At 34.9% G+C, this 24,717-nt stretch overlaps 2 protein-coding genes across 14 annotated transcripts in view; one reads left to right on the top strand and one right to left on the bottom strand.

Moving 5' to 3' along the window:
* The window catches only part of ANKIB1 (ankyrin repeat and IBR domain containing 1), a 51,628-nt gene extending 33,344 nt beyond the window's left edge, over positions 1 to 18,284 (bottom strand). For 6 of the 8 annotated variants that reach the window (XM_058180842.1, XM_058180847.1, XM_058180845.1 and 3 more), the window contains exons 1-5: positions 17,923 to 18,284; positions 7,033 to 7,292; positions 5,462 to 5,762; positions 1,974 to 2,156; positions 65 to 182 (exon numbers count right to left, since the gene is read on the bottom strand). In XM_058180842.1, the coding sequence (XP_058036825.1) occupies positions 65 to 182; positions 1,974 to 2,156; positions 5,462 to 5,762; positions 7,033 to 7,220 (790 nt within the window). In that variant the 5' untranslated portion in view covers positions 7,221 to 7,292; positions 17,923 to 18,284. Of the gene's footprint in view, positions 1 to 64; positions 183 to 1,973; positions 2,157 to 5,461; positions 5,763 to 7,032; positions 7,293 to 17,913 lie in introns of all 8 variants that reach the window. The other 2 variants (XM_058180843.1, XM_058180846.1) reach the window with 2 other exon arrangements.
* A 64-nt stretch (positions 18,285 to 18,348) lies between these two features.
* Positions 18,349 to 24,717, top strand: part of KRIT1 (KRIT1 ankyrin repeat containing) — a 32,996-nt gene continuing 26,627 nt past the window's right edge. For 2 of the 6 annotated variants that reach the window (XM_058183129.1, XM_058183124.1), the window contains exons 1-4: positions 18,349 to 18,430; positions 19,916 to 20,095; positions 21,385 to 22,872; positions 24,092 to 24,251. In XM_058183129.1, the coding sequence (XP_058039112.1) occupies positions 22,771 to 22,872; positions 24,092 to 24,251 (262 nt within the window). In that variant the 5' untranslated portion in view covers positions 18,349 to 18,430; positions 19,916 to 20,095; positions 21,385 to 22,770. The remainder of the gene's footprint in view (positions 18,431 to 19,915; positions 20,096 to 21,384; positions 22,873 to 24,091; positions 24,252 to 24,717) is intronic. The other 4 variants (XM_058183127.1, XM_058183126.1, XM_058183128.1 and 1 more) reach the window with 4 other exon arrangements.

Here is a 24,717-nt window from a genome sequence, read left to right as displayed (position 1 = left end):
GAGGAAAAACATATTAGCATATTTTGTTATTAAAGTTTTGTTGAATGATATAGTTTCTGATTACCATGAGCTCGGAGCAAAGCTTCGGCAGTAAACAATGGTGCTTGCAGCATATCAGCAGATTCTACAATCAGCATATCTTTGAGCTTTCGAAGATCCTGAGGTCGTAGTCCTTCATATGGCTGTGAGATGGAATGAAATAAGGTAATAAAAATATTTTATTTATAAGTAGGTTTCAAAATGAACTGGATAAAAACTCTTAAAATGAATTTTATGGCAACTATTCAAGGCAACCTAACCTTCACATTTTTCTACCCAATAATCCCCCACAATACTAGGAACCCCAAAATGATTTTTGAAGCCCTCTGAGCCATCAAAATCTGTCAATTTCAGTTGACAATAGAATAAAAAGCTATTTAAATATTAATGTGAGTTTTACTTTTGAATGTTTTTGATGTGGAGAGAGAGAGGAGTTTGGTCTTGATTATACAAATATAGCTTCACTAAGTATGCACTATCATCCTGGCCAATCCAGATTTTAGGCCAAAACCAGAACCCAAACATTCCCCTATAAAGTGCGTACTTGTATTGTAACCGAAATCTCGTAACCAAAATTTTTATGCAACTTGGTGCGTTGTGGGGGAACATTTAGAAGAACATTGCTAAAACTGAAAATTACATGCAGTCAGAGTAAGAATTTGAGGTTATGACTTTCATTTTTTAGCCAATTTGATTAATAAAGGGTCCAAAACCACTAGAATAGACATGCAATGTGCTCAAACGTGTTTCAGCATATATGGAGTAACAATTATTTTTCAGATATTTTTAAAAGAAAAAAATGGTTCCTAGAATGTCAAGCTTGTTCAACTTGTCATTAATATCTTTTATTCTCCCATTGAGTCTTTCAGAAAGCATTGATTTATACAATGCACTATTGTGTTATATATAACTAGGGCATAACACTAACTCTTCCCCTCATTTTCTATCATTACGCTTTGTTTTAATGTAGCTCCTCCATTTTCACTTTTTTAAAGAATTTGGAGAGTTAAGACTGTAACTGTTGTTAGACCTATCAGAACTTTAAAAAAACTACTGCAAAGGAGCCCAAGGCACGAAATAGATAGTTTTCTTAAGATTATGCAGGTTTGCAAGTATACTATGCTGCTTTTAGTTTTTATCTGGTTTGGCTTTGTGAACAAGCACACAAATTCTTGACCACTAGTCTTAAACTAGTCAAGAAAGAACATAAAGAGTCACACTCTGTAAATCTGACCAATTAGAAACATGTCCACAGTTGGCATTCTTCCAGTCTTGAACTGCAACACTTCATATTGCAACATAATTCCTCTTGCCTTATCTTCCTTTTTTGAAAAAAAATGTATTTCTATAGAAAAACTAAGCCTGCAATAATTTAAAATTACTGATAATAGTAAAGTAAAAGAGAAAAATCCCTATTTACTGTAAAAATAATCCCAAACCTCATCCATGCATGTGTGGGATCCAGGCAGCGTGCAAAACCATGCCCTCTTGGTCCACAGAAAAAAATGCCCTCCAGTACACCAGTTCTTGGTAACCAAAAGGTTGGGGACCACTGGGTCAAATAATGTTACATTTTGTATTTATAAAGTACAGATATTTGTGTAACATTTTTCTTTCTACATATGTAGTCTGAAAGCAATTTGTGTAAATACAACACAGGATATAGTCAGTTCAAAGAAGGTACAGGGAGCAAATCACATTACAGAATCTTGCTTTTCAAAAGCCTCTGAACAGTTTGTGATTATTAGAGAATATAACGGTTAGATGCATAAATCTAGTTGCTCTAAAGCAGCTCCTTATGATTCTAATATACAAGCCCAAGAGCTTATGATAAACATTACACAGTTCTCTAGTGACTCAGGCTTTTTCTAATAAAAAGCACATTAAGAGGATACATATTTGGCTGATATAAATCATTCTTCATTTTATTTTACCTCCTTTTTATCTAAAGCAGCATACTCCGCTTCAATACTTTCAGCTTCAGGATCTCGTGAAAACACCATCTGAGATTCTAAATTGAGAGCTAACTCTTTGTGGTGCTGCTTCTCTGCACAGTCACAGGGAGTATCTTTGTTTTCATTTTCAGCAAACAAGTCTCCACCATGTTTTACAAGAAGCTAAAAATTAAATGGAAATATCAGTGATTTTTTTTAATACTACTGATAATACTCTAGAAAGTCAAGAAATTTCAAGAGCCATTTTTTATATAAACATCTTTATATTACAAACTTTCAGGCAGTGTAGGAGAATATAAAATAATGACTTCATATAATAGCCTTTTTATTTCACTATGGAAGTACAACCAAAGTATTTAAAGGGTGTGTAAATTTAAAGTGGCTGCTAGAATGCGTTAATTTAGTGATTTTATGTGTTGCTGTAGGATTTTGATCAGTTGGAATATGGTCTGTTTTTCAACTAAGAGGTGAAAATATTGCTAGATCACTACATGTGAACTGCCGAGGAGACCTGCAAAGGTCTCTGTTGTCCTGTTTAGGCACCATGGCTTGAATACACCTCTGATCTGGAAATTTTATCTGGGGGTCCAGATGGTTGATTAATTCCTGGCATTAGAATTCTGGCTAGCTTTAAGTAAGCAATTAACATTTTGACAATCTCTCTCTGTGTCATGAAAGCCTAAGTTTACCAGAGTGGAAACAAGCAAGAGCTTTAAGAAAGCAAAGGGTTTTTATTAGCAGTTACTGACATAGCATTGGCTCCATTGGTTTATTTTTTTTTATCTATTGATTTTTTAATTCATCTGGATTATTCAGGAAAATGGTTTGGAAAAATATTTCTGGAAGCTTAATCCTTTTTATTATAGTCTGGAATGTGATCTGGGACAATGTCATTGCTGAACTACTGTACATCTGCATTAACATCCTACGAATTGCTCCTTGAAGAGACTTTGGAGATAGCACTGGATTTGGACTTTGGGATCTTGGCTTGTTTCCTGAGTGACAGCAAAGGCTTCAAATTTCCCATATGGGTTAGTGCTTCCTGGTTTTGGCGAGGGCAAGATATGGCACCTAAGCAGCTGATCTAAGACTGAAGTCACTGGCTGAGTGTTCCTTTATAAGATTTCCTTGGGAGAAAGAAAAGTATTAGCTAGGAGATGAAGGAAGTCATGGAGGAAAAGGACCTTGATTGCAATGGGCAAAGTAGATATGGTGCGTGCTCTTGGGAAAAGGAGATTCCATACTTTTATATGACTCTCTCTTTCTGGCTCTTAATCTTCATATCAATAGCCAGAATCAAATATTTCGATTCAAGGGGCTCCTGAGCTGCTATTAAATGCCAGATCTCCACAATTTCACTATGCATAAAAGGGCAGACCTGGCTAGTATTACCAAAATCTAGAAGGGGGAGAAAAGGGGGAAATTATCTGTCTCAGAAATCTGCCCAAGTGCCAAGTTTGGCACTTGATGTAATCTCTGAGCAATCTGTAGTCTTTTTGAAGGATACGCTTTCTTCATGAATAAGGCGATGGAATGGAAAAGGGATTTTAGATAACCTTGGATTTACCTTCACTCCCCAATTTTTCCCTTGTAAAAACACTCATTATTAGATAGGAAACAGGAATACGTAAATTGCAGGCTCTAACTTTAGTTAAACTCCCTTTTTCCTTTCAGCCTAGATCAAAGCCTTCCCCCTGCTAAGGAATGCTTTCTTTATCAGCTAGCTTCATATAAGTGCCAACAAGCAATTAATGTCTAGGAAGCGCTAGGTATTAGGTCATACGCCAGTTATTTTTTCTCTCCCCTGTACAATGAACATTTGTACAATTCTTTGTTTCAAAAATATATAAAATTGGTTAATTCCAAGATTGCCATGCTGATTTTCAAAATTCCAAGTGCCCTTTTTCTGCAGAAAATTAATTAGCATTCAAGTACATGTGAATGGATCCAGTATTTAATATTAGATTAAATGGTGCTCTAACTTTTATTCAATAAAAGCATCAAGAAACTTCATGCATTGAACTGAGGGTAGATCTTCTCCAGCAGTTCACTGATATACATGTATCAATCATGCTACATGTATCATTCATGCCATACTTATGCTTTACATAAAAAGGATCTTTCTACTTTTTTCAAGTGATTCTCACATAAAGAGCATTAAAGAAATTTAGCCTTAAAAATTTGTGATCAGACTGAAATCTTGGCCCTTTCTCAGGTCTCTTAGGTCTCTCATCCTGGCTAAATAAACCTAGTCGATAAGGAAATGACATCAGTGTAACGTAACAAGAAATTCTAGGCCTGCTTCTCCATGGTAACTATGCAACTTGAAGAATCATTTTGAAAATTCTATTTAAGTTTAAATTCAGAGGTTACACTTCTACAACTAAGATAGTGGAACATATGGAATGCCATAAGGTATTTTAAGAATAGCTACTGTGCTTGATGAAGCAAATCTGTTGAAATTAAGCAGCGACTGAATGGAGCCCCACTCCAAGTTTGAGGAGCGTTACCTGCAATTCTATCACAGAAGAAAAGCAGGATATAAATGTATAAAAATGTAATACAAAACACAGTTCTTGATGTAGTATTTCTTTGGTGCTTTCTTTAATACTCTTAAATTATTAACATTGCCTGATAATTTATTACATTGCCTATCTTTTGTGCCACGTATGTGTTTTTTATTCACTTCAGCAAATATTTACAGGTAGTCCTCAATTTAGTGACCATTTGAAGTTACTGTCAGTTTTGGAAGATATTTTTTTTTTTGCTTCTTAACTGCCACATATTTTTGCTGGGGAAGTTGGGAGGGGGTTGTTTTTGGAGTGATAGAAAGTTAGTCATAACAACATTCCGTATTCAAGGACTTTTGCCTGCGTCTCATGTAGACTGCCTGAAGATTGTATCCAATTGAGTGTGAAGAGTTGATTGGACAATGTGATGAACTTGTGGGTATGAGGCAGGGCTGTGAACTATCAACTGGGTGTGGAAAACCTGGAAACTTTCAGTTTCAGGTTTTCCCAGCTGTGCCATTATGACATCTCTAATAAATTGGAACTTTGAGGAACCGCAAGCCTCAGAGCTTTATTTCATTGGGGGTGTTCCTTTGAACCCTGACAGTTACAACAGCACTGAAAATATTGACATGACCAGTCCTCACATTTATAGTTGTCACAATATCCCCAGTTGACTCTTGACAATGGGAATATATTTGTAACAGTTGCAAAGATCTGGGGTCATGCGATCATCACCTTCCCAACTGGTTTCCGAATAGCAAAGTTACTGGGGGAAGCTGATTCACATAACAGCCATGTGATTCACTAAACAACTACAATGATTTGCTCAAAAAGCATAGCAAGAAAGACTGTAAAATCAGGCATCATTCATTTAACAACCACGTTGCTTAGCAAAGGAAACTCTTGTCCTAATTGTGGTCATAAGTCAAGGACTACTTATATATGAATTTTTACCTCTACACAAGTCTTCATTCCTGAGGCAGCAGCATAGTGCAAAGATGTATTTTTCTTGTTATCAACAGCATCAATGGCAGCTCTTTCATATTCTCCTTGATCAAGCTTTGCCCCTTTCCATTTTAAAATCATTTGCAGACAATCTGCTCTTCTGAAATCATCTTCAAAAGGTCTTGTCAGGCGAGGTTGAAGAGCTCCTTCAGGAATCATAATCTGAGGTCCCATACAAAGCAAGTGCATAGAAGTTTCATTGTGCACATTTCGTTTATTTGGGTTCCCATCTCTCACAAAAAGAAAAGTCCTATATAAAGAAAATAATTATGTAAAAAAAAACAATTTTTATTGCTATGAATTTTAAGCAACTCTGAATTATATTTTTCCTATGCTACTGAGTTGAAAATATTTCAGAGAAAATAAAATAATTAGTTCTTGAATTCTTTCTGCTAAGACAGGCAATTAAAATAAGTACTGAACTTTTTATTAATGTGATTGTTCCAGGATAATTAAAATAGTGAAATCATTAAAGAGAAAATTTTACATACGGTTCTGACCTGTGTGAAACAGTTCACAAGAAGAAAAACACTTTCAGATTTTTAATAGGGACTTTGGTCTTTTACTGAAAAGTGGTCCTTGTGAATAACCGATTACATATTATTATACCAAACAACCAAAATGCTACAACTGCATATCAAAAAAAAAAAAAAATATCCACACAAATATAAGATGAAAAACTATAAAGCATCTCTTGTCATGGCTGTACGAAATACTTCTGCAAGGAGAAAAAAATGTAAAAAATAATTTTCATCTGCTTTTAGAACAAAATGTTCAAGGACCATCAAGAACTTATTTCACCTCTTCAGAGGTATAAAACAAGTCATAATTTTAGTATGTTTAAGTGATATGTTTACATATTATAGCAAGCTATAGGTTGTTGCTGAATAAGATATAAAAAGCCAGAATCAACTATTACAGATGAACAAAGCAAAGAGCAAAGCTATCACCGCTTCTTTGGCTAATTTCACATTTTTCACCTTTGTCCTTGATTTTTAGATGTCCCTGCCTTGCCTTTTTGTGAATTAAAATAGATATTTGCATAAGGCACAAGACCAAGCCAAGAATTATCCACAATTCCAGAAATCAAGCAATTTCATTGACCATCTCACTAAGCTACAACTACAGTCAATAACCCAAGAGCAAATGATGTTTTCAAACAGTGCTTAATGCCCTAAAACTTTGGCTTATTACTAATCCACAACAAAATAAAACATTATGGTTTTGTATCTAAGCATATACTGCAATCCAGTTAGCTAAATGAAAAATACGGAAATAGCCTTCCACTTGACATTTTAAATGAACAGAATTATTATGTTGCCAGGAGACTCTTCCCTGCTTCCTATTGATACATTTCATTGTGTTCATTTCGTTTATTTGGGTCTGGCAGAAATCCTAATCAGTACTGTCCATACTTTATGAAATTACATTTCCACTTCAAAAATAAAATCATGTAGGAACCATCTGGTTATTGTGTGTCTCATTGAAGCAAGATGAAAATGTATGTCTATAATGCTCACCCCAATATTCGATTCATCCCATGCCTAGCAGCATAATGTAATGGAGTATTGTGCTGGTAAGGTTCTCCATAAGAAATATTAGGATCCAGAGATTCTTTTAATTGAGGGTTGCTCTCATATATTTGGCAGGCCAAATTTTCATCTCCGTTGATAAGTGCTTTGCGGAACTTAGTAGTTGTATTTCCCATGTTGATTCTAACAAGTGTGCTTCTTTTATGTCTTTTCAATAACTTGGGATGAAGATCAGTAGCATGCTAAGTCTGAAAGAAAAAAACAGTAATCCAATTCTACTGAAAAAATTTAATAAGGTTTTGTCAAAACTGATCATATTGAAAAATTACAGTAAATCATAACCTTAAACTTTATAGACTTTATCTAGACTGTTGTAGAAAGACGAGACACAAGCCAGCTCCTCCTCCACCTTAAGACAAAAGGGGATTCTCTAGCTATTTCTACAGAGTTTTAAGATTTATTCTGTTAAACTATAATATCTTTATTAGAAAAGCATAGTAAAATATTGTGTCCAAAAACACACTTTGAACTCTAACTTCTGGAAAAAAGCAACATAAGCTTTTATTCTGCAACATATTATTTTATTCTGCAACAATACAAGATAACCTTCTAACTAGGTAAAAGTAAAGGTTCCCCTCACACATATGTGCTATCGTTCCTGACTCTAGGGGGTGGTGCTCATCTCTGTTTCAAAGCCAAAGCTCATCTCTGTTTCAAAGCCAAAGAGCCAGCGCTGTCCGAAGACGTCTCTGTGGTCATGTGGCCGGCATGACTAAACACCAAAGGTACATGGAATTCTGTTACCTTTCCATCAAAGGTGGTCCCTATTTTTCTACTTGCATTTTTTACGTGCTATCAAACTGCTAGGTTGGCAGAAACTGGGACAAGTAAAGGGAGTTCATCCCGTTATGCAGCACTATGGATTCGAACCACTGAACTGCCAACCTTTTGATTGACAAGCTCAGCATCTTAGCCACTGAGCCCTGCATCCCTCAAACCTTTTAACTATAGCATAATTAATGAAGAATTAAAAGACACTGAAATTGAAAATTGGAGTTAAAAGGTATCCTATACTGGGCAAAATGTTGCTTAATTCAGTTAATTAATTTGTCCAATTGAATTAGGAAATGCTAAATTTTCCAATTTTCTACTTTACACTATATGGAATTATCACCAAGAAAGATTTCAATGTATTTGGATGACACACTCTGTGTCTTAAATAAGAATTTTCATGGCAAACTCAGTAAACAGATAAGTCTTTTGTAAGCATCACATGTTCTTTGCAATGTTTTAAAGTGATTTATTGATTTTGTGTTTTTTTGTCCCCCTTGTCTAAAACAGAAACTTTAGCATACAGTTCTTAGAAAAGGATTCCTACTATAATGTTATCTTAGCTGTCAGCAATCACAAGACCAGAATGTTGCTACAACTAATAATTTTATTATGTGATGATATCATAAAACTGAGAGATAACTCAAAAGATCTGAACAGGATGTTCAGGCCATGGATGTGTGATCATACTTTCTTTTCCAGAATGGGGTTGCAATGATTGTAGCACATGAAGGTTATATGTGGCACCAGAAGTTATTTGGGTATTAATTAAAGTTGTTAAAATGCATCTTCTACGTATTTCTGCCAGAATTCTTCCTCAATATTGTTTGTTGTTTAATTTATGTACTTATAAAAGCAAACTAGCACCAAAAGACAATAGCTGAACTAAAGAGAAACAAAAACTAGACAAACAAAATGAAAGAAATTAATCTGAAGAGTCAACGAATCACAGAGATGACTTTGGAGAAACAGTATTATAAAACCATTTTTTAAGTCTGGGAGACAAAGGAAAGTTTTGAAAGAGATTCAAACTGACTCTGCCATAAATACTTGAGTTATAAGAGGAAGAGAAAGGAAAACACCGTCTGGTTTTCAGGATTCTGCTATTATAACCTAAGCTAATAAAGTACAGATCCAGTCACTATCAAGACTGTCTCTTACCTGATCCAGGCTAAAGACTGGCAGGAAACTAGACAACAAGCAGGTTAGACTGAAAAGCAAAGCTTGAAGACGTAGACATTACTCAACTATGGTCCTGTGCCAAAAGAGAAGCTAATATTCCCAACATTTCCTTTCATTATTTTTATATGGGATTTAATCAATCAATCAAATTAATTGACTGCTCATCTCTCTCATAGAGCAACTCTGTGTATAAAAACAAAAAGTTATCAAATAATAAATATAATTTGTTGGAATCATCATGATTATATTAAGAAATATATTGAGTAATTGCTTTCTAACAACATCCTATAAATATATGGTTCAATTATTACATTACAATGAAGCAACAGAATCAGATCACACTACCTAAAGATATTTCCTGTCAGGACATAAAATTTAATAAGATAAGAGAGACTTCATTTCAGTATGAAGCATTTAAACACTAAGATAATTGCTAAAGTTACTTAAAGGATAGGGAGGAGATCAGATTTATGGACTTTATTCCTACCTTACAGCTAGTCATTGTTAACAATGCTACTCCATGTTAAGTAACATAGTCATAAGTTAAAAAACCTAGTGACTAACTCATTTATTTCTGGCAGTTCTGGCCACTGTTGTTAAGTGAGGATTGTTTGGATCATTAAGTGAGGCCCTCACATGACTGATTTCCAATTCCTGTTGGCTTTGCTTGTTGGAAGCCAGAAGGGAAGGTCATAAATTGTGATCATAGAACTGCAAGGCACTGTGACAGCTGTAATACAAAGTCTGCTCATAACTACCAATCACAGATGCAGTCATACATTTGAAGAGTCACTGAATGAGTTAAACATAGTTTAACAGTAGAGAGTAGACAAATTCCATACACAGTACACAGTATCACAAAACTGTATGAAAATTATGATTTTCCCTTTATGAAAATCTCAAAAATGATGTAATTATCTCCATTTACTATATTAATGTAATGACCCAGTTCAATTTAATAGGGTATGAATAAATGTTTTGCTATGTCTGCAAATCCATGCCATGAACTCAGTTAAATTAGAAACTATCAGGTTCAGTTTTGTGTTTTATCTGCATCAAGAAACCGTGATCAATGAAAGCCATTCTAGCTTAATAAGGCAAAATATGCACATCCAAAAGAGGTCAACGTATCGTCTATTTCCAATAACCACTGTCATATGAAATGGTGTGCTGTAATATGTGAAGTGTTTCTAAGTCACATCCTGTCAAGAATTTATCCACAATTAATAAAATGGAAATATAATGAATAGATAAAATCTTGACTATGCTTTAAAATAGCACCAATTATCTCTACTAAAAGGGAAATAAATAACTCTTGAACCCTATTATGATAGCATTTGCTTTAAAGGTACATCTAAAGGAAATCTAACATTCATATAATCAAAACCATTACTGACTGAAATTCCGAAAATTATTTCAGCTTGATTATATAACAATAGTTGCTTTTTATATTGAAGTATGAAATAACATAAATATCTTTGTGAATGTAACCTAGAATTCAGTTTCACTGCAATGTATTGGCATTGCATAGCAAAACTACATAGAAAGAAGGTACTTAAAATAAATAATTATAATTACTTGACTTCAGAGCACAAAAAAAGATTTACAAAAGGCTACAAAAGGGGAAAAAACATTTGAGAGCTATTTAGCAACTACAGGATGCATTCTCTTACCAAGTATTAACTTCAATTTGTGCTGTTATTGCTGTTGCCAAGTAGTATCACTTGGGAACTCAAGAAGAACGATGACACTAAGTACAGTATTTCCCTTTCAGAAAAAACTAACCTGAACAGCTCGTTCATCCATTAAGCAAATACTTTTTAAGAAGTATCAAAATATCATAACATTTCAAATTATCCAGTTATAGAGACTTACAACAAAAATGAATTTTCTCTCAGGCTACTGGAGAAAAATTCCTATAACCTTATTCTGAAGACATTCTTTTTCATCAGATTTAGCTGATTTTGTCAGTGCTGAGGAGCTAAGCAGGATCAAGCAGAGGTAGTAAATTGATAGGAGGCTACTAGGACCATAAATAAAACTAGGGAGCTGTATAAATGTATAAAATGCTGTATAAAGGAATATAAATCTTTCCATTCCCCACCATCCAGTCAGAGCTGAAGAGGCTTCTTGGATGAGAAGCGAAACGTCTTCAAAGAGAAACCAGAAAGTCCAGTTGCCTCTTGAAAAAAGCACCTTTGGGAGCTGAAAAAAACTTTCTGCAAAAAAGGCAATTGGCAAATTGTGTCCACATTTGATAAGAAAACTACTGTACATGCAGTCACCAGGATTTATGTGCCATTGAATTGTTTTCAAAGCTATTTTGTTCTGAGCTCCATGCTTTTCGTTTTCATGAACATTCCTAGATTACATATATACAGGTAGTACTCTCTTAACAACTACCCTATTTAGTTATTGTTCAAAAGTCCCTACAAGCATAGCTGCAGATGAGCCCAGCAACAAATAAGTTATGTAGACAGGTACCGGCTTAGGTTCCGTTCTGAATGGATAAAGAGCATCGATCTTTGATCACTAATATATGTGACTATTTGTTAGGATCAAGCACCAAAGGGATAATGGATTATTTATTTCTTAGGCATAAAATTAGGAAATTACACATTTAATTGATAATATACTTACCTAGAATGCTCAGCCGAAGAGGCAGATATATCAACAGCCTTAAGAAACATGAGTTGAAATATAAATTATTTTGCCTAAGTATTATATATTATTCCTCCTGTCTATATTATTTTTGCCAATGACATATCATTGTTATTACAGTGAAGTATCTATTAAAGATGTAAATTAGTTAAAGTTAATGAATTACTAAAGGGGAGAAGTTTCTTCCAACGCGCAGGGAGAAGTCGTGGTTTCTAGTTAGAAGAAATGTTTAATCCATTCCTGTTGTTCTGAAATGTACTTCACAATAAGTTCAACTGCTCTTTGTGGTCCCTATAAGGAGTTTTAGAATATTTATTGAAAATTATTTCCCTGACCACTTTTTCTCTAGATTGGATGATTAGTAATAAGCCTACAAAGTCTGCATTCAAACGTAACCTGAATCTCAAGAAGGCATAGCAGCAAAGATGAAGTGCATACATAAATACAATGCTCAAAAATAAACCAACCAGTAATGGTTTTTGCATTTAGCACTAACAGTTAATCAATCTATTGAACTAAATTTATTTCTTCAACAAAATCCATAGCTGCTCTTTAGCCCTATGCTCAAATAATTGCTGCTTTTTACTTCAGCACTATTTTCCATCCAGTCGAGCCCATTATCATAAGGACTTGAACAGTCCTTGCTGCCGTACTAGCTAGGCTTGAAACATTTAAAAATATTTAAAACAAAACAAAAACCAGAAACAATCACATGTAACAATACAAAAATCCAGTTGCAATGCCCAGAACAGCCCAGAATACTGAGCTGTTTCTCAAAACAGCTAAATCTAAGCTTAGTGGGAAAAATACCTTTGGATCATATCTTTTGTGTTGAGTTTAAAACATTGAAACTGCTTTGAATTTTTCAAATCCAAAACATTTTATATTTTGACTACAAAACTTGTTTAAAATTTTCCTATAAATACTTCTGCATATGATTTATATGCAGATTGAACTATTGTTTTTAGATACCTGTGTCACTGTATTATATTAAATGTTTTGACTGTATTATATTGTTTTGATTTCTTTTTTATTATAAACTAAGGTGATCAACACATGTTTTGGTGGAAAAGTAGAATAAAAGCCCAATAAATAATAATGTACTAAAGCTGTTTATTTTTTATCATGATATCAGATTGCCTCTGGAAATAGAAACAAACATCTATATAGTAGTAAAAGTACACCAAAGATGTATTCTATGATGTATTTTTTTACCCGCTAAATCTGGAAGTATTAACAGAGTTTAAATAATTTCTGAATTTATCAGTCAGTGATACTCCGCAGTTATTTAACTTTTAAATATCACTAAATATAGGGAAATATATATATCTTTTTATTTAAAAAAATGGGGTTTCCCTATTATCACTTATTAGTTTTGAAAACAAAAATCCTTTGGAAAGCATATTATTATACTCGCTGTATCATGCTCAAAAATATCCAGAAAAACTGCAAGCACAGAAAAAGATTTTGTAGATATTCAGTCCAAAATAATTTCATACAATTTGGAATCATCTAAATTGTACAAATTTGATGTAGATATATTAATCTGGTCGCATTTTATTTGATGGGACATATTTATTCTGTAAAAATACAACAAACCATTTCAAATTTCAGGAACCTCTGACTTTAATGTAATGGTTTTTCAGCTGAAAGGATGGCTGCTGAGATCAGATATGTTTTTTCAATAAATTTTCCTTAGCAATTAAATCTTTCATTCTAAATAAGAATTCTAGCAAGTTTGAAAATGCTAGTATATTTTGTATTTCAAAACAGAAATTGTAACGTTTAACTCATGTTCTGATCAAAACAATGGCGTTTACAAAAATAAACTGCACATATTTTATATTCTAACTGTCTAGATGTCTAGATAGTTTGATGTCTAGATAGTTTGAAGCAGGATATGTAATTTGAATTATCTTATAAATCAGTAGATACTTCACAGCATGTATTGGTGAAAAGAATTTTTAGCTTCAGATATGCAGTTTGCAGACATACCGTATTTAAATTATTAGCCTGTGAGCACTTAATCAGAAAGTATTCATTTTCAGTTAGCATTATATTACTAAACTGAAGGTTCAATATTAGTAGTCTTCAACTTACAATGATTCATTTAATAATCATTTCAAATTACAATGGCATTGAAAAAGTGACTTAAGCAGTCACTTAAGAAATGATCCTTTAAGGATTTAAATGGTCACAGCATCCCCACAGTGACATGATCAGAATTTGGGCAATTGGCACATATTTACAATGGCTGCAGCATCCTGGGACCATCTGATCACTTTTTGCAACCTTCTCAGCGATTTAAATGGTCACAGCATCCCCACAGTGACATGATCAGAATTTAGGCAATTGGCACATATTTACAATGGCTGCAGCATCCTGGGACCATCTGATCACTTTTTGCAACCTTCTCAGCCAGCTTCCGAACAATAAATACAATGAGGGAAGCCAAATTCGCTTAACAACTGCATGATTCACATTACAAATGCAGTAACTTGTTTAATAACTATGGCAAAAAAGGTCACAAAGCACGACACACTTAATAATTGCCTTGCTTAACAATGGAAATTCTGGTCCCAATTGTGGTTATAAGTTGAGGACTACCTGAAAACAATTTAGACTTTGTAATAATTAAAAAAATTGGGTTCCTGAATGCAAGTACCTTTTCAATGCATTCCAATAAACTTGAGGAGATAGAACCAAAGTTTCAATACATTTGTTCATCTGACTGCCAAATAACTGATCAGTTTCAAAAATCAAATTTTATTAGAAAACATTTTTTGTGCTTTTTAAAAATAGTAATTCTGAATTTTCTGAAAATTTGGTATGATTTGAGTTGAACAACTTTATAAATATACTTTTAGAGTAGAAAAGTGACCTTAATTTTTTTTAAAAAATGTTATCCAGTGTTTGGTACAACAAAAGCTAAAAAAACATAACATGGTATTGAATACTGATATATTTTCAAGATGTTGAAGATCAAAACTAAACACGGAAAGCAACAATTATGAGGGAAAATTTTTTTCTTGTTTGTATTCTGTAAAGATGAATATCTTTTCTGTTTTTTATGCATTATCCAGGTACTCGATTCTATCTTTTTCCACATTGGTTAGCATGAAACAGATAAAGCCTCCAAGTTCAAAGTTCATCATGTTTATTATCATAGAAAAAGGAAGTTTTTTTACTTTCTCTGTATTAGATTGTTCAACAGTATAGCTAACTATTATCAGCATATGCTTTGGGTAAGAAAAACTGTGTAATATGTCTTCCATGCTAAACAGTGCACACTGTTTATGAGTCTGCTATGTCATATGATTCACTTCTTTAAAAGAAGACTCAATTAAAAGGACAGCTCTGATCTTCTGCATTCTAATAGCTTTATTAATAATCTATTCCAGTAGAATGAAGCAAAAGCAGCCACTTTTAACTACTAAAGTCTGTTAAACACTAACAGAAAGACATTTGTTTATAGCTTTCATTGCTGATGCTTTGAAATAGTACTTTTAAGGAAAAACTAAGTATAGAAGTAAGGTATTCATATATAATTTTTTAAAATATCTTAAGCAAAACAAAGTGCTTAATTTTCAATTATCCAAGCCGATATGCTGAAACACTAAGGCAGTGATCTTTTGAAAAACCTAGTTTACAAACAGTAGTCATCTTCTTCTTCTTCTTCTTCTTCTTCTATACAGTCTTCATTGAAAAGCAATGATGCCTTTATAAATTTTGAAAATTACAAAAGAAATATAAATTGTTTATACACACACATACACAGACACAATTAAATTTGTATATAAAATATATGATTTATTTCTCTGGCTTAGCTATTGTTTTCCTCCCTCACTTTTAAAATTTTTCCCCTTTTCTTACTTACCTTTTTAAAAAAAGTATTAGAAACAAAACTACTTGGTTCAGAATTATTTATGAAATTATAGTAGAGTCAAAGAGTTGGAAAGGCTATATGAATTTCTGAGTCCCACCTCATTAAGGTCCAAGATCCATACTAAAATGGTTCCCAACAGATATTATTTATTTCTGCCCATTGCAATCCCTAAAAATTCTGCATGCTATAGAATATTAAAAGACAGAAAAACAGGGTAGTAAAACACAAATCAAAACCAAATCGGCACAATAAATCAATTTAGGCCTGAGATAGTTTGAAATAAAATTATAGAATTTTATAGAATTAACTTCTGAATGAGATTGCAATAAACTGGCATTTGCATGCACACAATCAGTTGCTCAAACATCTCCAGTGAAGAGGCAACAACATATTATGTATATCCATATGCACTTCCATTGGTATATCTGGATATACATAATATGTTGTTGTTCAGTTGCCAAGGTGTGCCAAATTCCCCACAACCCCATAGTATAGGTATATGCTTAATTATACCTATCATTTAGGATTTTTTTTTCCTAACAATCAACCCCTTATTGAAACTTCAATAGCCTCCACTATATAGGAAATAAGTCCGAGTCTTCTTTTGTATAAAAGAAAAGTGCTTCGTTGCTTTAGTTGTCTTTTCTAATGTTATATTATACCATCTCATAAAAAGGATTAGTTTACAGTCTGCTGCACTTTGTTGCTTTTTTCTTTATCAGTTATGGTTTGATTTTTTTTTTGCTGATAGAATACTCATAACTGGATAAAGATAAGTTGGTTGGACAAATGTGTAATATAATTACTTCCAATACTCTGGAAACTAACTAATTAAAATGCAATTATGCTTAACAGCTATTCAATTTTGTTGGAAATTTCTAAAACATTTGCATTTCTCAAGCTTTTCAGATAAGGCTTTTTTGATTTAACCACACAAAAGGTTCAATTTAATCCCACACTTTTAGCCATAATTTCCTATTGTCTGTTTTCGGTTTGCTATTTAGCTGAACACTTATTTCTCAAATTTACTAGCTGAACTTAAAAGACCGCTTTAAATTTAGGAACATCCTATTCAAATGTCTAAGTGATTAAAATCTAATCCTAAAACTTTGTTTGTGGAGAATAATGCTACTAAACACATTCACATCTAACAGCTGTTTCTATAAACAGTGGGCATACTTAAAGTAGATCTATAATAAAAATAGGGTAGATTTAAATCTGAATCCTGTCAATAGAAATAGAATGAAATAAAAAAAATGAAAAGATTTTCTTGAACCATTCTATAAGGTAATAGGCAGAAATTAGACTTGTTGGTTTTGAAAATTGGTATGCATAGTAAAGTCAAAGTTAACAGGTAAATTGAATCTGTCACCTGGCCAATTTTGTAAGAAAGAAATGGGAATCAGAACTGGAAAACATTTTACACTAGCCCCTTACATAATAATTTCTGAGCAATCCCTGCACAGACAGCAGCCCATTATCAATCAGCAAATTAACTTTCTGCTACTCTAATTTGATGCACGTCTTTCCTTATAAAAGACCACATCCTTCAACTCGTTGCTAATTAGAATCAATTAGAAATTGTCCATCCTACATTAAAAATTGCCAAAATAGATTGGAAATCTTAATTTTACCTGCTAAACTGACACTGAAAAATAAAGCGTTTTCCCAGCTGGGGAAAAAAAAAATCTTACCCCTTCCTCTGGATTACTGCCCAGGAGAATATTCCGGAGGGGTTCCAACCCGGCTGGCTTGGAGAGCTCAGCCAAACCCCACTAAATTAAAAGCTGAAGCCCCGCATTTTCTGAACCCGACTTTCTTCCATCCGCCTGGATCTCCACCTTCCCCTGTCCTTCCCTAGTGCCACAGATGCCTCCAAGCCATCCCTGAACGCCCTCGAAACGCCGTGAAGTTTCGGCTAGGGCGAACTGTTTTTCCCTCGCCGGTCTTTTTATTAAACCTCCAGGCTAATCTGCTTTAGCCAGAGGCTGCTGAGATTTGCAATCTTTCCCCGGCCTTGAGCATCTCCTTCCCGGCGGCAGCTACAGCAAAGAAGGCATGAAAAAGTAGCTGGGGACCGGGAGGGAGAGATCCCTCTTCGTAAAAAACGGCACAAGGGGTACCGAGGCTTTGCGGTTCCCAGGCCTATCCGGGGACGAAAGAGGAAAAGCGCCCCGAGTTCCCCTCAGCAACGCTTTCCCCTCCACACAGACACCTGCTCTGGGCGCCTCTCACCTTCCATCCAGCCCGCAGCGCTTCTGAGGCAACCTCTGCCCGTCTCCCTGTCACCCACCCACCCTTCCTCTTACCGAGCTTACCGAGCTCGCTTTTCCTGGGAGATCGGCCTGCTTTCCAGGCGCCGAGGACAAGGTAGACAGCCGCGGGGATGGCAATCGGGAGATTCGGGGAAGGAAGCCGGGTGAGGATCGGAGCGGACGCTCCAGTGCGTCTCCTCTCCCCGCTTTTGTTCCGCCCTGGCGGCAGAGTTTGCCAGTCAGGCTGCCCTCTTCGGATCGCCGAGCCCGTCCGCGTCTCTCTTTCCCTCAGCCGCCTCTTCTCCTCCTTCTTGCGACCGGCCCTCACAGTCCCGACTCAAGCCGATCCATCTCGGGCAGCCACAACAAGGCGACTGCTCCTCCCGCGACCAGCGGCGGCGCCCATTTATCAGGCCTCCGACCCGGAACCTTTATCGGGCGCCGGAGCTGTACGGGAACCGGATCTAGTGCCGGCTAAATGGGTGGGGAGTAAGGCGGAGCCCCGCCGGAGAAAAGCGAAACTCGGGCTTCAAGGATGCGTCTCTATCTGGAGAGTCTCCAAGGCTCCGTGGTAAGGAAAGGCGAGAGTTGCCAAAGCTTAGAGCGCTCCGGCGCCTTATATCGCTCTCCCGTCCCTTTTAGCCCCGCTGCAGGTGCTCGTTAAGGGAGCCAATCGGCGAACATTTGGTTGGCGGAAAAGCCAAAAGCCTCCGCGGCTCCCTCCCTCTTTAAATCGGGGGTCGTCTTAAGGACCACTTGAACAGTCTTCATTTGGGATGCGTGGATATTTCCCACTGAGACTAGCAAGTGTTGTTAGAAATCACTGCGTGCAGGACATAAAATTGGAAGTGTCTTGGCGACGTTTCGACGAAGTCTCATTCGTCATCTTCAGGCTTCAGCTTCGTGCTTCTGGGATAATATATAATAATTTACACATATATATATGTAAATATGTATATGTAATATACATATTTGTAATATACAGTATATGTATATACACATTATATATACAGTATATGCATATACTGTGTTCCTATTAATATAGCCCGTTCAGCACTGATGTTGTTACCTAGTTTGGGCAATGAACTTTCTGCAAGAAAAGTCTGTAGAGATTCTCAGTCACCCAGCTTCAAGGTTGTGCCAAATGTGCTTTTATAGGCGGCAACTGGACTTTCTTGTTTTTTCTTTCAAGAAGTTTCACTTCTCATCCAAGAAGCTTCTTCAGTTCTGACAGGACAGTGGGGAATGGAAGGAATGGAAAAAAACAACAACCAAACAAGAAAGTCCAGTTGAAAAAGCACCTTTTTGGGTCTGCAAGAAAACAAGCAAGCTCAGAAAGCACCAAGGGCCTTTCAGTTACTGATTATATCTAAGAAGATACAGAGCGCCAGTTTGGTGTAACTGATTAAAACACTGGGCTAGAAACCAAGAGATAATGAATTCTAGTTCCCACCTTAGGTACAAAGCCAGCCAAAATCCCATCACTTTCTCTCAGCCCTAGGAAAGAGGTGATGGCAAACAACTGAACAAAAAAACTCTGTCAAGAAAACTGCAGGAACTTATCCAGGCAATTTCAGAGAATGATTGTGTCCTGTATCTATAGGGAGTCATCTTGTTTAGCACTACTTATGACCTGGTACTTGCAGTCTGTAATTGTCCACTCTTAAGAAAATTTGCAGCACTATAGTCTCGATAGCAGCCTGTTTGGTGGAGGAGACTAAGAGTTCTACTAAGTCACTCCTTCACAGCCCTAGGATGGAGAAAGTAGCAAACCACTTCTGAAATTTTGCCAAGAAAGCAGCAGGGACAACTGCAATTGCCAGGAGTAAAAAACAACAACAACAATAAAAAATATTGATAATCTAGGAAGTCCTCAACTTATGACCACAATTGAGTCCAAAATTTCTATTGTTAAGTGAAACATTTGTTAAATGAATTTTGCCCCATTTTGCAACCTTTCTTGCCATAATTGTTAAGTGAATCATTGCAATTGATACATTAGTAACCTGGTTGTTAAATGAAACTGGCTTTCCCATTGACTTTACTTTGTCAAAAGGTTGCACAAAATGATCATATGACCTTGGGACACAGCAATGGTCATAAGTATGAACCAGCTGCCAAGCATCTGAATTTTGATCACCTGATCATGGGGATACTACGAAGGACGTAACTATGAAAATGGTCATGTCACTTTTTTCAGTGCCATTGTAATTTTGAATGGTTACAATGAACAGTTGTAAGTCAACAACTACAATGGTTGTTTTACCACCCAGAATGGAAATTTTGCTTTGATGTAGAGCTTTTGTCCACAAAATAAATGCCACAATTACATGGGGGGGAGACTTTTATCATCAGTTTCTAATGAGCCTATAAACTAGTCTCACAATGTTCTCTCTCTATATTTGTTAATACTTTTTAAATGTAGCTTTAACTCTTAACTCTCTCTAGTTGGTTGATATAAAAGTACAAAATAGCAACTGCCCAGCAATGGGACAAAATAATAAAGACATATAAAGCCTCTGGTGGCTCAGGCTGGTAAGACAGTCTGCTTGCAATTACTTGCAGGTTCAAGTCCCACCAGGCCCAAGGTTGACTCAGCCTTCCATCCTTTATAAAGTAGGTAAAATGAGGACCCAGATTGTTGGGGGCAATAAGTTGACTTTGTATATAATATACAAATGGATGAAGACTATTGCTAACATAATGTAAGCTGCCCTGAGTCTTCGGAGAAGGGCGGGATATAAATGCAAATAAATAAATAAATAAATAAAGCCGCTTGTGATTGATCTATATGCCAAAATGTGCTTACATATTTATTCTGGTGGCACTCTTAAAGAACTTAATAAATTCAATCTCAAACTTTTGTGATTTTAAAATATGGCATATGACACATTGCTAACAAGAACCTTTTGTATGGGGGAAGAGTCCCTACAGACAAATAGGGAGAAAAAACATCATAAACGAGCCATGGTGGCACAGTGGGGTTAGAGTGCAGTAATTGCAGGCTACTTCTGCTGCCTGCCGGCTGCCTGCAATTTGGCAGCTCAGATCTCTCCTGCTCAAGGTTGACTCAGCCTTCCATCCTTCCAAGGTGGATAAAATGAGGACCCAAATTGTTTGGAGGCAATATGCTGACTCTGTAAACCACTTAGAGAAGGCTATAAAACACTGTGAAGCAGTATATAAGTGTAAGTGCTATTGCTATAATGGCAATTTCTCCCATGTTTTTTTTAATTAAAGTGTATTTTCTGGAGTTGAGAAATAGCAAAGGTAGACTGCCAGAAGAAATTGATGAATAAAAAATTTCAACTATATGTACCATGGCTTCAAAATGGATAGTTTTTTGCCTTTTTACTAAACTAAGGTTGAGTGTATCCAGTTAGCTAAGCCAAAACCAAATAACTTATATCCTGGCTTTCAGTATGCTTTTTTTATGGGGACAAAGATCATCATTTGAAACAGATAGGCTTGACATTTTGTAAGAGTTTCTAAGCAGTCAAATCTATTTTTGATCTTTGCTATTAGAATAACAGAGTTGGAAGGGACCTTGGAGGTCTTCCAGTCCAACCCCCTGCTTAGGCAGGAAACCCTACACCACTTCAGACAAATGGTTATCCAATCTCTTCTTAAAAACTTCCATTGTTGGAGCATTTACAACTCCTGGAGGCAAGTTGTTCCACTTATTAATTGTTCTAACTGTCAGGAAATTTCTCCTTAGTTCTAAGTTGCTTCTCTCCTTGATTAGTTTCCACCCATTGCTTTTTGAACTGCCCTCAGATGCTTTGGAGAATAGCTTCACTCCCTCTTCTTTGTGGCAGCCTCTGAGATATTATGGAACACTGCTATCATGTCACCCCCAGAAAACTATTGTGATCTTACACAACAGTTTTCATGTTCTTTATCTTAAGATAGTAAAAAAATATGCCACGAGGTTTTTTTGCAGTAACAGATAGAAGGAACTGACTCCAAAAAAGATATTTAATTATAAATCATAATTAACCAAACCTAGGATTCATTTGCATGGACCCAGATTTACCAGTGTAAACCTTTATGTTATAAATCAGCCCATTTGAAACCCATTCTTTATTTACATTTGTAAGCTGGTGAAAAATGTCATGCCTTTAATAAAACAGATCTACAAAATCATGACATAATAAATGTTTGTTTTAAAATTTCACAAGATTTTGTTAGAATAATCCAAAAAAGATTGGTCCGTCAAACACTGTACTTTGGTACAGTATATATATTTCATTTATAATCTTCTTAAAAGATAACTTTTTTGACTTTTGAATTATTAGAATATTATAATAATTTCAGACTTGTATATAGTACCTATAAATAGATATAGGACTGATTATTTTTGCCCACATATAGTTATTTTTGTATCGGAAACTTTTAGCTCTATATTGAAAGCATCACAAGAAAATCAGTTTTGCTAATCATAATGAAATTTGTGTTCACTTTAATGAGAACTTCAAGTAGAAAAGCTGACTGCAGAAATGCAGCATATAGAGGATTTTATATATCTGCCTTTTGAAATAAAGTATTTATATAGAAGAGTGCCATCTTTGTATCTTTATAGGAAGGGAGGTAATTCAGTCTCTTCCCCTCCAGTGTCTAGCAATATCAGAAACGAAAGCATTAAAATATTTCCAATCTGTGTAGTTAGTTCACACACATCTGTTGCAAACTGCAAGCTTTATCTTAAAAAGGATAAGAGCCTAGCTTTAGAAACCACAGAGAGACAGTTTCCTTTTGCATATGATTTGCAAGCATATGATTCATGTAATATTCATGTAGACAAAGAAGGCAGAACAATTGAAACGCTGCTATTTTTGGAACCTTGTTTTCTGAATTTAATTGTTATTTTCAGTTGATTTTTTTTCCAGTAAGAAAAGTTAACAACAAATAATGGGAAATCCAGATGCCATAACAGAAGCCTACGTGGCTGTCATTCGTCCAAAGAATACTGCAAGCCTCAATTCTCGGGAATATCGTGCTAAATCCTATGAGGTAAAATAAGGGGGCAGGGGTTGACTTCAATGAAAACCACTTTTATAATTACCAGTAATTACATTTAATTATCAATATATCCATAATGTTTCATAATGCAAATAGAAATTCAGAAATATGTTCAAGTTGTAGAGTGATTTACTTTCTAGCAGTATTATTTCCATTATAAACATTTTTGCCTGTGTAAGCCATCATAAATTGGAAATGATTATATATTTATATAAATTGCTAATTTCTCAATTGTAATTATTCAATCATAATGTTAGATGATACTACAGATGTGGGCTTATGATGATTTCATTGAATCTAAAATATGTAGTTTAATGGTAAAGGTAAAGAAATAGATATGAAGCAAATGCTTTGAAATTAGCATTGTGGTTTTGCTTTGTTTCAGATTTTGTTTCAATATTAGGTATTGCATTTATTTATTTAATAAAATGCAGTTTTGTAGGCTGGCTTGCCCACAACCTGGAGCTTGATCCTGATAGGGCTCAAGGTTGACTTAGCCTTCTATCCTTCCATGGCTGGTAAAATGAAGACTTAGATTGTTGGGACCATATGCTGACATTTGTGAACTTCTCAGGAAATTCTGTAAAACAGTATGGAGCAGTATATACATTTAAGTGCTATTGCTGTTGCTTTATTATATAGTTCTTTAATAAATTTAAAACCATGTTAATTGTGATAATGAAGTAATTTCAACCACGAACTTTTAAAATATTGGATTTAAAGCAACTCCATTCTTAATGATCAGAACTGACCGAAACAAATAATAGTGACAAAAGTTCTGTTGAAATGTGTTTTGACAAAATAAAAAAAGAAAAGAAAATGTTATATTTAAAAAAAGATTCATAGCAAAAAATAATCTATACTTGATTTAGAAAAAATAAATCTTGCTCGTAAACCGGATTTAATACTTTTGGAATATTTTCTGAAATTTCTTGACATAGTATTTAGTTACTTCTTTCAGGAAGTTTACATATTTTTTGTTGATAATTTCTGCTTCTGATATTAGTTTTATTGCATTTACTTTACATGCAGAAAGGTATGTCTTATTCTAACATTGCTAGCTTTAAACTTTGTGAGTTATAATTTCCATAGGAGAATTTGGGTTGGGAAACATTAGATTCTATCATCCCAAAAGTTGGACATAGGTCTTAGATTTTTAAATAAATATGGATCTTTGTGTCTCAATAATATTTAATTTTATCATTGCAAGATTTTGTTACTTGAGGTTCCCATTGAAGGACATAAGAAAAAGAGAAGGAAAATGTTATTAGAAACTAAGATTCAGGAAGGCAGTGATATAACCCAAAGGATCTTGGACTATATACTAGAAACCACCAAACCAATTTCACCAGGAAACCAAGGGATTAAAGGTAATGATGGCTTTAATGCTTGTGTTCTGTGTTTTCCTATATCCAGCCATAAAAGAACATTTCCAAACTCATCCCATCAATTAATAATCCTGCCTCATGCTTGGTAGCATTCAACCCAACTAAAATACTGTTCTAATTCTCTGAATGCTTGCTAGAAAAGATGGGTTTTGACTTCTTTTTGCAGTATAGGGTTATTTTATCTATCTTTAAAAAATGGAAAGTTCTCCCGTTTTTAAAGATCCTTTCTCTTGTCTCTTCCAGTCTAATCTCTGATGCTTTGAGTAAGTCCTAAAATGTTGATATATAGTCAGAAAGGTACACAAAAGAAGTTTATATAGTATTATACAACTTAGGTCCAAGTTAAAACCAATAATTTCTAATGAGTCTGAAAAGTATAAATAGCTAATATGCACTTTGCTTCTTATTCCTAGGATCACATAGATGGATATATTTTAAAAATCAGTTA

The sequence above is a fragment of the Ahaetulla prasina genome, chromosome 4 (assembly GCF_028640845.1).
Source record: "Ahaetulla prasina isolate Xishuangbanna chromosome 4, ASM2864084v1, whole genome shotgun sequence".
Lineage (NCBI taxonomy): Eukaryota > Metazoa > Chordata > Lepidosauria > Squamata > Colubridae > Ahaetulla > Ahaetulla prasina.
This window is presented reverse-complemented; position numbering and strand designations above follow the sequence as displayed.